At 53.3% G+C, this 13,079-nt stretch overlaps 1 protein-coding gene across 3 annotated transcripts in view; it reads left to right on the forward strand.

The window, feature by feature from the left end:
• TRAPPC9 (trafficking protein particle complex subunit 9) overlaps positions 1-13,079 on the forward strand; it is a 387,984-nt gene that overhangs the window by 70,610 nt on the left and 304,295 nt on the right. For all 3 annotated transcript variants that reach the window (XM_052651547.1, XM_052651545.1, XM_052651546.1), the window contains 2 exons: positions 6,038-6,164; positions 11,538-11,683. In XM_052651547.1, coding sequence (XP_052507507.1) covers positions 6,038-6,164; positions 11,538-11,683 — 273 coding nt within the window. The remainder of the gene's footprint in view (positions 1-6,037; positions 6,165-11,537; positions 11,684-13,079) is intronic.

Raw genomic sequence — 13,079 nt, forward strand, 5'->3', positions numbered from 1 at the left:
ATTGGTGTTGAGGGCATTCATCCTGTTGCGCAGTCATCACCACTGTCTACTTCTGGAACTTTTCTTTTTTATCAAACAATAGCCCTGGACCCACTAAACAATATTTCCGATCCCTGCTACCAGCTCCTGGTAGCCCCTACCCTGCTGTCCGTCTATGGATTTGACCGTTCTAGGTACCTTCTGTAAGTGGAATCATAGTGTACTTTTCTTTTTGGGACTGGCTCATTTCCCTCATCGTGTTGTCCTTAAGGTGCATCTTTGCTGGAGCACAGATCGGAGTGTTCCTCCTGTATAAGGCTGAGTCACATTCCATTTTATGCACGTAGCACACTTTGTTTATTCATCCATTGACAGACCCTTGGGTTCTTTCTGCTTCTGGGCAGCTGTGAACAGTGCTGCTGTGAGCATGGTGTGCAGGTGTCCGCCTGAGTCCTTTCTTCTGGGTGGATCCCTGGAGTGGAGCTGCTGGATCCTGTAGAAACTCAGCGCTCAGCTGTTTGAGGGGCCCCACACTGTTGTCCGTGTGGCTGCTCCGTCTCACATCGCTCCAGCAGCGCACGAGGGTTCTACAGTGGTCTTCGGCATCACTCCATCATGTTTCTCTTTATGACCCGAAGAGAAGGCGAGTAATGCCCAGAGTCGTCATTAAGGGTGTTTTCTGAGTGAATGGAGAGAAGCTGTGATGTTAGCCTGTTAGCACCACCTTGCGTGGGTGTCAGAGTGTGGTGGGGGGGCTGGGGGTCAGGTGATCACCTGGCCACGGTGGGAGGGGGGTGAAGCGCTTGGTGATGGTTGCTGCCGAGGAAGCTGGCAGGCCCCCTCCATGTCTGTGGCTGCTTCTGAGTCGGCACAGCAGAGACGATGAGCTGGCGCCACGTGGAGGCCCTGGCATCGACCCTGAAAGCGTCGTTCAGACAGTTTCAGGCCACGTCTGTGCTTTTCCTCTGTATGCTCCCCCTCCCCCACCTTCCTTCATCAGTTTCCTTAGTTCAGATTTGGAAGAAAAGATACATTGGCTTGGCCAAAAAATTTTTCCATAACATCTTACTGATTTTCTGTATTATGGAAGAACCAGAACGAACTTTGTGGCCAATCCAATACTTCTTTCTCTTCTCTCCCTGTTTATAGTATCATAACTGACCTAATGCACACACAGCTGTCTCAGATTATTACTTAGGAGAGACCAGAACTGTCAAAGTGTGAAGTCACGATGTGCTGGGTTTCATGTCAGTGTTGAGTCCTGAAATGGCAAATGGCCTGTGGCCAGAAGTCTTGATGAGAGTATCCTCTACTCCTGTAAGGAACAGTCTGGTTAGGTGATAACTAGGCTTTTATTGAAAATATTCTGTTTGTATGATTTCTTCAGTTTCTCGGATGGAAAAAGCTCTCAAGCGTATCAGGTGCTCCAGTTTGGGCGAAGTGATCGTCGGATGTTCTGGTTGGAACTGGGCAAGGCCCGCTGATGCTGCTGCACGTTGGCGTCCGCTCCAGACCCACACGTTGCACTCCTGACTCCCAGGGTGGTGGTGCTGGGGGGGGGGGCAGTCTTTGGGAGTGACTGGTTTAGATTAGGTCAAGGGGGGGGCCCTTCCTCCCTCTGTGCCCATGCACCTGAGGAAAGGCCTGGTGAGGTCACAGTGAGAAGTGGACATCTGCAGACCAGGAACTGGTGCCTTGATCTCGGGCCTCCTAGTGTCCAGAACTGTGAGAAGTAAATGTTTACTGTTCAAGTTAGGATCAGTGGTGCTTTGTCACGGCAGCCAGTGTAGGCTAAGATGGTTGATTTTTAGTGACATTCATTAAGGATTCGTCCCGTCCCAGTGGCCCTGTCGTGTGGTTAGGAGGACATTCGGATTGATCCCAGGCTTCCTCCCAGCTTGGCATGTGGAACGGAGGTGAGCAGCCACCGTGGCCTTGACTTTCTGTGTTTGCTTCGGTAACACTGGGTCTCTGTCATCAGGCCTGATCTGTGGGGACAGGAAGACTCAGCCAACTGGGGTTGAATCTCAAATCTGTTCCTGTCTGTATGACCTGGAGCAAATCATTTCACTGCATCAAGCTCGTTAAATATTTTTACCATGAAAGAATTTCAACATAGTAGTGTAAAGAACAATAAAATGAATTCCCATGTAACAGTCACCCAGATTCTAAAGTATCAAGATTTTTATATATTTACTTCATCTCTGGGCTTCCCTGGTGGCTCAGCTGGTAAAGAATCTGCTCACAATGCGGGAGACCTGTGTTCGATCCCTGGGTTGGGAAGATCCCTGGAGAAGGGACGGCTACCCACTCCAGTATTCTGGCCTGGAGAATTCCGTGGACTGTATGGTCCATGGGGTCACAAAGAGTCAGACACAACTGAGCGACTTTCACTTTCTTCGTCTCTGACTTTTCCTATTTGTTGAATTATTTTAAAGAAAAATCCCAGAGGCATCATTCCATTTTACACCTTCACGCTTTAGTATGCATTGCTAAAAAAAACCGGACATTTTCTAATAGAATCACAATGTTAATGTTATACCCCAATATTAATGATTATTTTTGATAGCATTTAACACCAATCCACAATCGAATTTCCTAGACTGACCCTGAGTTCATTTTGATCACCTTTCAAAAGGAGATGATGATGCCCAGACCCTCCTTCCAGGGCAGGAACTTTGTGGGAGGGTGTTGCATGCCTGTTTTGGATGGAGAGGCTTTGGAGTTCTGCTGTAAACCCCGGGGCCTCACCTCTGAGGGGCCTAGGGTGGGATCTGGCCCAAAGCACGTGCTCAGTGCGTGGAATCGTCCTAATGACGCAGGTGTTTCCTAGCGCTTTGTGCTAAGCACAGCGCTGGCCCCGTGGACCGTGCCGTGCACGCGCAGGCTGCCTGCAGCAGATCTGCAGAGCTTGCTCTGTCATCTTCCATCTCTGAGGGTTTCTACATTTCTTCCCCTGGACACGAAGCCTCCTTTTCTGCCCAGCAACCATGTGTTCATCCTCTGTGGTCAGTTGTGAAGTTTCTACAGCAGATGTCACGTGTCTCTGAGGAACCCTGTATCCCCGAGGAGGCCCCATTGCAGACGCACATGAAGTTGTGTGACAGTCCGTGCTCCTGGAAGCCAGCCCTGTTCTCCCTGCTGCAGCCGTGTTGCCTTACCAGTGCAGATCACTTCTGGGAGAGTTAGCTGGAAAGCAGCTCATGAGTTGGTTGTGTCCCTGTAGCCCCTGTTCTGCTCCAGAGGCAGGTGGCTGCCCGTCTGTCATCTCTAGAGAACATTAGGATTTCCCCTGATGGAGGAGAAGGCAAACACATGTGGCTGGAGTCATGGGCTCGGCTGGAGAGCAGGGGTCTGTTGAGACCGAGGGAAATAAGTGAGCGTGTGTTCACCCTTTACCTGGCTTCCACAGCCGGCCTGATACCCCCACGTGGGAAATCCTGCCCGGGAGAAGTGCCCAAAAGGAGAGGCTAAGACACAGACAGGGGAGGTTCCCAGCCAGAGACCCTGCAGTGAGGCCCATGGCTGTGCACGTCCCCACCGTGTCTGTCCTGTTAACTGCAGCCGGCCAGAAGGACGGCTGGGTACCATTCCTCCTTGGGTAACTTTGCAGGAGGCATTGAGCGTCCCTCACAGGCTCATCCCTGTCTTCATTTCAGCAGGGCTTACTGGGAGAGCATAGCTCCACGTAATCAGGTGCCTAACCCATGAGTGCTCTGCCCAACGTAATGCAAGTTAGGTCACTTAAGTGCTCTCAGTGGGAGCCCTTTGGGAGATTTTGTTGTTGTTCAGTTGCCAAGTCACGTCCAACTCTTCGCGACCCCATGGACTGCAGCAGGCCAGGGTTCCCTGTCCTTCACTCCATCCCGGAGTTTGCTCAGACTTACGTCCATCGAGTCGGTGATGCCATCCAACTGTCTCATCCTGTCGCCCCCTTCTCCTCCTGCCCTCAGTCTTCCCCAGCATCAAGGTCTTTTCCAGTGAGTTGGCTTTTTACATCAAGTGGCCAAAGTGCTGGAGCTTCAGCTTCATCATCAGTGCCCTCCAGTGAATATTCAGGACTGATTTCCTTTAGGATTGACTGGTTGGATCTACTTGCAGTCCAAGGGACTCTCAAGAGTCTTCTGCAACACCACTGTTCAAAAGCATTAGTTCTTCGGTGCTCAGCCTTCTTTATGGTCCAACTCTCACATACGTACATGACTACTGGAAAAACCACAGCTTTGACTACATGGACTTTTGTTGGTAAAATGATGTCTCTGCTTTTCAATACGCTGTCTTGGGAGATTTACTGCCTGTAAATTGAAGATGATTTGATTGTTTCAAGAATTTTGTTTGGGCTGCAGATTGGCATTACTGTATTATATCCAGACTGATTCTGGTTGCTTTCCTGTCTTCCTGCTCCCTAAGGAATGACGGTTAGATTCAGAAAACCCCTTAACCCACTAATGCACATGCCTGAGAACTGGGCCGTCCCCGTCTGGCTGTTGTTTCGTACAGTCTCTGGTCCGGGAGCTCGTGGCCTCCCTGTGCGGCCCCGTGTGCTCCGTGCCAGCCTCCCGTGCCCACAGGCCCTGTGATGGTGGTGACAGTGTCAGTGTCCCTCCGCACACAGCCTTGCGTCCACCAGCCTCTGTTTGTAATCTGTTATCTCATTTCCCTCTTGGTCATTCTGTAGATGGCAGGACAGGGCTCCCGCTCAGGTGGTCACCCCACAGACGGGGAGGAACCAGACCGAGTCCTGGAACCCAGCCTCACTGCCCAGCCCGAATCCCCTCCCCTGCGCTGTGCTCCCCTGTTCCCCCCGAGTCCTCCACCCTCCCTGCCAGCCGGGACAGGAAGCAGGTGGGCGTGGACCTCTGATCCCGACGCCTTCGCTCTTCTAAACAGTGCGGGAGTGAGGATGCCACAGGCTGAGGGGCAAACACGGGATTTTTAAAAAAATATAATTTTATTTATGTATTTCTTTATTTTTGGCTCTTCTGAGTCTTTGTTGCTGCTCAAGCTTTTCTCTAGTTGTGGCGAGTGGGGGCTGCTCTCTGGTTGCTGTGTGCAGGCTTCTCTTTGCGGTGGCTTCTCTTGTTGCAGAACAGGGCTCTCAGGCTGTGGGCTCGGTAGTGGCGGTGCCCAGGCTCTGGAGCACAGGCTCAGGAGTTGTGGTGCATGGGCTCAGTTGCTCTGAGCACGTGGAGTCTTCCCAATTCAGAAATCAAGCCTGTGTCGCCTGAATTGGCCAGCAGACTCTTTACCACTGAGCCACTAGGGAAGGCCCAGACTTGGGATTCTTGACATGGCCTTTCACTTCATTTGGGCTCAGTTTTCTCATTTGCAAAATGGGCACAGCGATGCCTGCCTTCCCGAGTTACCATGGGTTTTCCAGCAGGAAGCACTCTCGAGCTCCGGGGTGTCACAGAGTCTGTGAGCTTGTGTCTAGAGCCCCTTGTGGGTGACAAGCAAACTTTTGCTATTACCTACATCCTCCCCTCCTCCCTCCTAGTGAGAGGCATGGGGGTGAGGTGGAGAAAACCACAAAGCTTTTATCTCACAAAGCTTTACTTTTAAATAAAAATATTGATTTGTAATTATTTGCTTAAATATCTGTTATACAGATGGACTGTGCACTCCTTGGGGACAGGCCCTGGCATTTTGCTTGGTACCTAGTAATTGCTGGAAAAATATTTGTTAAGTAATAAAATATACCAATTCTCTAGTCCTGCCTGCCCGCCCATCGACTTTCTTGAAATTTGATAAGGTTTTATTCTCTTGGAAAATGAAATCTCCTAGGAGATGGTAGCTTAATTTCCTTTTTATCCACAGACCCTTATGTGGGGCAGCCACCAGTGATTATTTAAACAAATTGAATGAAGCTTCTGGATTCTTTTTGTCTCCTGTGGTCACTGCCCCTTTATTTCTGTCAGAAGATTGGACTTATTGGACTGTCAAGTATTGGGTTAAGAATTTTATTTTTGCTCAAAAATATAGAGCAAAAAAAAAAAAAAATCACCCTCCCCTCCTTTTTCTTTGGTTTAGGTAACCTTTATTTTTATTTTCTCATCAGAAAAAAAGGATGTGACGCAGAGCCTGGAGAACTATACCTCCAAGTGTCCCGGGACCATGGAACTCCTCACCCTCCCAGACGGGCTCACGCTGCCCCCAGTGCCCTTCACCAAGCTGCCCATCGTCAGGTAGGACACGCTGGCCGGGGCGCGGGAGGCGGGCTCGCTCCCGGCGCCTGCTTTCTTCTGAGCAGGGATGTAGATCTGCAGAAGGGTTCCCGTTTGTGGCTGCCTGTGCATTTGGTCCGTGGTCTCATGAAGTCTCAGCTGCCGCCTGCGAAGCGTGTTTCATAGATGAGAGTCAGACCGGAGCCGTCACAGAACGGCCATTGCCATGTGCCTTTCCACCAGCAGAGCCGCTCCAGTCTGTGTCTGCCTGGTTCTGCAGCCAAGCCGTGGCCTCTGCGTGATGGAGACAGACCGGGCCTCGTGGCGCCTAGCCGTGTCTGGTGGACTGTGCAGCCCTGCACACAGGCCCGGGAGCACCTCCACTCCCTTGCTTTGCGGGGCTCACAGGACTGTCCGTGGCTGCTCTTTCTCCCAGCTGGCTGCAAGCCCTTCCTTGTTCCCGCGGACCCCCAGCCCCATACACCCTCATGGAAACGCTGAGCAGGCCGATTGTATGGCGGGTTTCATTTCTGTGCTCAGCTCCGCCTCCTGCTCACAGGGTCTTTCCCTCGTTACTCTGGCTGGCGGTATTCAGTCATCTTCCAAGATTTAGTTAAAGATTATCTCTTCCGTAAAACCTTTTCCCTGAGCCCCCCAGATAGAAATAATTACACCTTCTGGATAATTACCAATTGTTTCAGTGGCAAAGAGTAGAAAATCTAGTAGTGGATAGCAAATAAGAGGTTATTTTTTTATTTTTTATTAAAAAGTTGGAAACCAGTGGCTTCTCTGTAATGCTGTCTTTACCTCATGATGACCAAATGGCTGCTGCAGCTCCAGATGATACATCTACATCCAGGATAGGATAAAGGAAGAAGGGCCAGGGCCAGGGCACCTATCTTTTGTTTACTAGCATAGCAAAAATGATCTTGACAGGCTCACAAGTGGACTTCTTCCCCAGTCTCCTTGACCAGGAATGCATCTCCTGGCCACTGCTGGTTGTAAGAGAGGTCGAGGACATAGGGTTGAACTCTCCCAATCTCTGTAATGCAGGTGGGGAAGGGAGAAGGGGACACAGTGGTGCTGGGTTAGCCGGCCAGGAGCATCTTCCATGTCTTTCTTCCCTTTCATTTACGGAGTGTGATTATACACCTTTGCTCTGTCTGTGAGCTCCTGGAGAGACCTTTGTTTTGCAGCCCTTAGGTGCTCGTGTGTGTTGAGCACACGAACAGATCCAGCCATCAGGATTCTTCGTAAGCAGTCCTTAGAACATCTGACCCAGATTGTCTTAGGCACAGGGGGGTTTATGGCACATATACCTACAGAATCCAGGAGAGGGATTCAGGCAGGGCTGGAGCCAGGCGTCAGACAGTCTCACCAGCACCTGCCTCTCTGCCCTCTCAGCTCTGCCCTCTGGAGCCAGGCTTCAGTCTCAGGTTCTTGCTAGCGTCAGGCTGGCAGCTGTGGCTCCCTGTCCTGCAGTGGCTGGGAGAAGAGAAGGTGCTGTCTGTGGAGGGAAGATAAAGCTTCCTTCTCCTGGGAGCCTCCACTGACGCCCCTGCTCTCCGGCACTTCTGCTGGGTCATGGACTCAGCTCTGAGTCCCTGCCCCAGTCCTGCACTGGCCGTTTCCTGCCAGAGCCCTGCTTCCCTTGGATGGAGCTGGAGTTAAGATCTGGGTGCTGTGTGTGCACCTCACTGTTGGGTTGCTGCTGCTCCCAGTGGACAGAGCTAGGCGGCATCTATTTATAGACGCACATTACTCACTGCATGTTCATGCCCATGGCTATTCCTGCGTGTTTCTGTGTACTGGAAACAGATCATACTGATACCTAAAGCTCCAATTCCACCCAGCACCTTAGGGGTCCTTCTAGTACCTGTAAGTCCTTCTCAGACCGGGGGAACCTGTCTCCCATTCACCTCAATCTGGTTGCTCATTTGGTCAGTTCCCCTACTGGTTTCCATGGCTACCGTGTTGCCTTCCCTCCCCACGGGGAGCTCTGCCCCAAGCCCTGTGGGCCCCATTACCCAACTTGGGCAGCTTTGACTGTTGCCCATCTGTGCAGAGATAGCCAGGAGGTTCTCAGGTATGTCTCCCCTGTAAATAAGGTTGAGGAATTGAAAACCGAGAGCAAAGGTAAGCGGATTTGTCCCATGGCTTTCTTACCAACATATTTTCTGTCACTTTCCTAATGAGTGTCCTCTGCTTTGCATCGTCCTTATCAGCCACAGTATCCTGAGGTATCAGCTTTTAAAATGCCGAATGTTTTCAAACGGAATCCCTAAAAATAATTCTTGTTCTGGAAACGTCTTCCCTGGACTTCTTTACTGTTGGCAGCTCCATAGACCAAACACAATGTTATTAGTTTCACAGCAATTTATGCTGAATGAGCTATGCTTTAGGTCAGGTACCTTGAGTGACTTTTTCTGGGTATATTTTATGGGCAGACATTTGATGCTGGACTTTGAGTTATGAATGAATGCCATGGCTGACTTGTTGGGTTTCTTTTCTGTCTGACCATGCCCTCAGAATCCCTCTGCAGTCTTTAAAAGCCTTTTATGTGATCTGAGGTTTCTGTGCTTTGAGTCGATGATTACTAGGGTGACAGGTGACACCTCGTTTTTAGGCGGTGATAGTGGCACCGAGTAGAAAGCTGTTTGTGCTGCGAGGAGATGGTGTCATTTTATTGATGAGCGCGCACAGACATGAGTCGATGCTGCCGGTCCAGAGTTCAGCAGGGTGCTTGCAGCATCGCTGGGCCCGGCGCTTCGTTCCCGTGCCTCTGCCCGCGGGTGTTGTCCTTTGCGCAGGGACTCGGCTCTCGGTGCCTGTAAACGCGTGCTGTTTTAGGGAGGGAAGAGAAGGGCTTTTGTGCACCTGCCGTGTGTCAGGTGCTGTCATAGGTGCTTTGTTTTGTTGTTTAGTTGTTCAGTCGTGTCCAGCTCTTTGCAACCCCATGGACTGTAGCCCACCAGGCTCCTCTGTCTGTGGGATTTCCCAGGCAAGAATACTGGAGTGAGTTGCCATGCGTATCAACTCAGTTTTCACAGTGAAGGTTTGAAGGTCTCTGCTTTAGACCACTCCCCCTTCTCTGCCCGAGTTTGGAATCAGCAGAAAGAAACATCTGTCTCAGGTGGAAGGTGGAGCCCGTGCCCTGTGTGACTCAGGGCCGCCCAGATGTTCCCCAGCCTCTGGCAGAGCCCTGGGGCCGGCCCCATCCCGTCTCACCGAGAGCCAGGCAGAATCCGTGCCCTCGCTCAGCAGGCAGGCCGCAGGAGAAGGGCCTGAGCAGTGCACATGCTGGTTCTCCTGCCAGATCTGCCCTCTCCCTTAGGAGGAGTGAGGGGAGGGCGAGGTCGGGACCCTACCCTAGGCTGTCCCTCCTCCACAACCGGGGGGGCACGTCCACGGGACCTCCTGGATGGCGTCCTCAGGTACTGATCATCTTTCCTATTTCGAGTGAGAGGCTTGAGGTCCAGGGGTGAAGCCCTCCTTGCTGTTGCCCAGCTGGTGGATCCTTCACTGTGTTCAGGTCTGCGGCTGTTGCAGGTGTGTCTCCCCTGGGCTGGATGCAGTGGGCGTGAGGACTTGCCGTCTCGCCCAGCACAGCACAACCGGGTCCTTTGTGCACAGAGGGCTGGGATTTGCCGCTGTTGGTGATAAACTGCTTAGCCCTGAGGATACGGCTTTGAAAGATTTGGAAGCTGAGTTGGAAATCCAGCTTTTGGGAGCTTATTCATTCAACATTCACTGAGAGGTCCGCATTGGCGTGTTGCACCAGCGCTGGACTTGAGACAAATGAGGCCCTGGGTGCCCCGTCCTCAGAAAGCTCATGGCCAAACAAACAGAAAACTGAGCGATTCTGATCCTGTACGAGAAGAGCATGCCAAAGGGGCTTGCAAAGACAAGGAGGCAGAGAAAGTGCAGGACAGAGTCCTTTCTTGAGCTGTGGCGGGTGAGCACCACCTCTGCCTTGGGTCATGGTGGGAACAGGTGAGGATCACACGTGTGACCCGGCCTTCCCCAAGGCCAGGCTCAGGAGCCGTCAGGGATGGCCGGGAGCGGTGGGGGTGCTCATGTGCAGGACGGGGTCGCAGTGGAGGCCGGGAGAGCTGAGAAAGGCATGATGTCGTGGATTCCCTGAGGCAGTCTCTAGTTTATAGACACACACACACAGACATATATATGTAGTCAGCACAGATTAGCCTGTGCCGTGGCAGAAACACGGCCCCTAGAGTCTCAGAGATCAGCCCTTAGCATGGCCCAGGTTGACCTCTCTTTCACTTGGTGTCCGATGCAGATGGAGCAGGTAGCTTTCCAGGGTGGCTGACCTCCCCGAGGTCACTCAACGATCGGGCATGTCCGTCTGCTCTGTGTCAAGCCCCCAGGACTGCCTTGAAGAGGAGGCGGGGCACCGCTGGGGGTGCTTTGTTTCCGAGGGACCCGCACTGCTTCCCCTCCCGACCCTCCAGCCTTTCCTCCTGCAGAGGGGCTGTGGGTGGGGAGGGGCTCAGTGGCCCCCAACCTTCCGACCCACCCTCTGCCCCTCACCGTGCCTTCAGTCTCACTCCAGGCCCTGACCGCTGTCTCGCCCCGCTGTCCTTCCCAAAGGCGGTCACAATGCCGGAGCTGAAGGACATGCTGTGTCCGGCTGGCCCGTTTCCAGCTGTGGGGGTTGGTCAGCATGCTTCCTCTCTCCTGTGTCAGTTCCTCGTTGAGGACTTGGAGGTGATGGTGATAGTACCACAGCTCGGGAGGGGATGAGGTTTAGTTGGGATGGCGCGTGGGCGGCAGTGGGCACAGGCCTGAGGTCTGGCTCTGTGGACCGTGGGCCTTCAGTCCAGGCTGACTGGCATCACTAGCAGACATCCACAGCTGGAAAAGCGGCAAAGTGAGGTGCAGGCCGTGCAAATGCAGAACTGGACGCGCAGGTAAACAGAGGCAATGGGGCTGCTGCCCTTCGCCTGTGGCTCCTCCAGATGGCCTGGGTCTGCACCTCTGTTTGCTGCGGGCCTGCCCATCAGGAAGAAGGGAACCAGCTTCTGCAGAGCGGTGGGCATGGTGCCCACCGCGCCTCCCCGAATCCCCAGTGGTTCGTGTTACAGCCCAGGAGCCTCAGCGCAGGGAAGGCAGGCCCGCGGCTGGCGGGTGCTGCCATCCTGATGGAGCAGGCCGAGGGGCAGGCTCTGTCTGCCCACAGACATCCTCTCTCCTGGGACTGTCTGGTGGGTGGGGGCGAGTTGAGCTTGTCCTGCAGAGCTGAGTGCTTTTCCTCCCCTCAGTTTATCTGCTGTTTGATTGATTGTCTGTATAACACCAGATATTTGGTCGTATTTACGCTGAAGCCAAGCTAACAAGGCAGTTGAAGTATTTTTGTTCCCTTTGAAACAACAGGCGTGTGAAACTGCTGAACCTTCCTGCCAGCCTCCGGCCACAGAAGATGAAGAGCTTGCTGGGCCAAAACGTGTCGGCCAAGAGCCCCTTCATCTACTCCCCAATCATCGCCCACAGCCGCGGGGAGGAGCGCAGCAAGAAGATAGGTAGGCCGGGCCGCCGAGCTCCCGGGCCGTGTTTGGCCGCCTGACACCCGGAGGCTTGTCTGGACTTGAGCTCATGAGACTTGACGCGGTTCATGTGAGCCTGTGGGATATACCCTCACTCAGGTGTATTCCGTTTGCTGGCTTTGTCTGACTACTGCCTATAGGTCTGCCTTTTTAGTATCTACTTCATAAAAGGAGGTTTTGTGAAAGTTCTAGAAACCAGAAGACTTCCGTTATTCGAGACTTAGGTCAATTACAGAGAAGAGGTACTTGGAGACCAGGGTGCTTTTCCAAGCCTGGAGTGACTTCTGAATCATCCAAGGAGATTAAAGGTCATCTTTGTTCAGAACTGAATGGGCATAAGGGTGTCCCATCACTGTCCTGTTTGAAGGCTGGCAGTGCTTGTTTTGTGTCTCGCTGGCGATTGTTGCCTCTCCTGAGAGGCCTGGTGCCTCAGCAGGGCACTGTGACATTGTGTCTTGGGGGTGGGTGGGGCAGGACCACTCATTGCTGAGGACCCCTCACGGGCTTCTCTGTGTGCTCAGCCCCCTGCCGTGTCCCAGGACACGGCCCCCTCGCTTTCCTGTCCCCGTGGCCCCCAGAGCTCCCCTGTGCCACCCCGTGCCTCTGTGTCCTCCCCCAAGCTGGCCGTGCCGCAGGCCTCATTCTTTACCGCTCTCCCTCCTCGGGCCCCGCGCTCTTGGGGATTGTGGGGCCTGTGAGTCGCAGTGACAAAGCTGCAGGGCTGAGAGGCAGGTCACTGGTTCGTCGTTGCTGACTCTGTCCGAGAAGTTTCAGTGGAAGACCTGCAAAGCTTGTGCAACTCAGTGCTGGCTTCTTCTGTGTCTTCCTTTCTTCCCCCTTTCATTTTTACACCCCTGGCGTAAGAGAAGGTGTCCTGGCTTCTCGAGGCTCTTCTCCCCAGGATACAGCAGTCCGAGTGCACTCAGCCACCACCCACACCCAGAGCTGAGCCCGCCTGCCGCGTGCTGTCTGCCTTCCCGCTCACCTTCTCCCGCCTGTCCGCCCCTGCTCCGCGGCCCCAGCCACACGACCGCTTGCTGTTTTTTGAACGTGACCTCTTGCTCCAGTCTCAGGGCTCTGCTCTGGGTAAATGACCGACTGCAGCAGTCTCCTGGCTCTTAGGGGAGCAGGGCCCCACCCAGCAGGCACTTGTGATGACGTTCTAGTTCTAGCCTGTGATTCTGAGAGACAGCCCTGGCCTCCTGACTGCTCCTCTGCTCTGGAGAAGATGCCAGAGAGGCTGGGAGCAGGGGGTGGGTGGACCTCGTGGTTGAGCAGTGGTGGAACTGGTCCTGGGCATCTCCAGCACACGCCAGCGAGCAGTGCCTGTCTGTCAGGGGACGCCTCCTTTGATCTCTTGGAGGTGGGGGGC

Source organism: Budorcas taxicolor, chromosome 14 (genome assembly GCF_023091745.1).
Source record: "Budorcas taxicolor isolate Tak-1 chromosome 14, Takin1.1, whole genome shotgun sequence".
NCBI lineage: Eukaryota > Metazoa > Chordata > Mammalia > Artiodactyla > Bovidae > Budorcas > Budorcas taxicolor.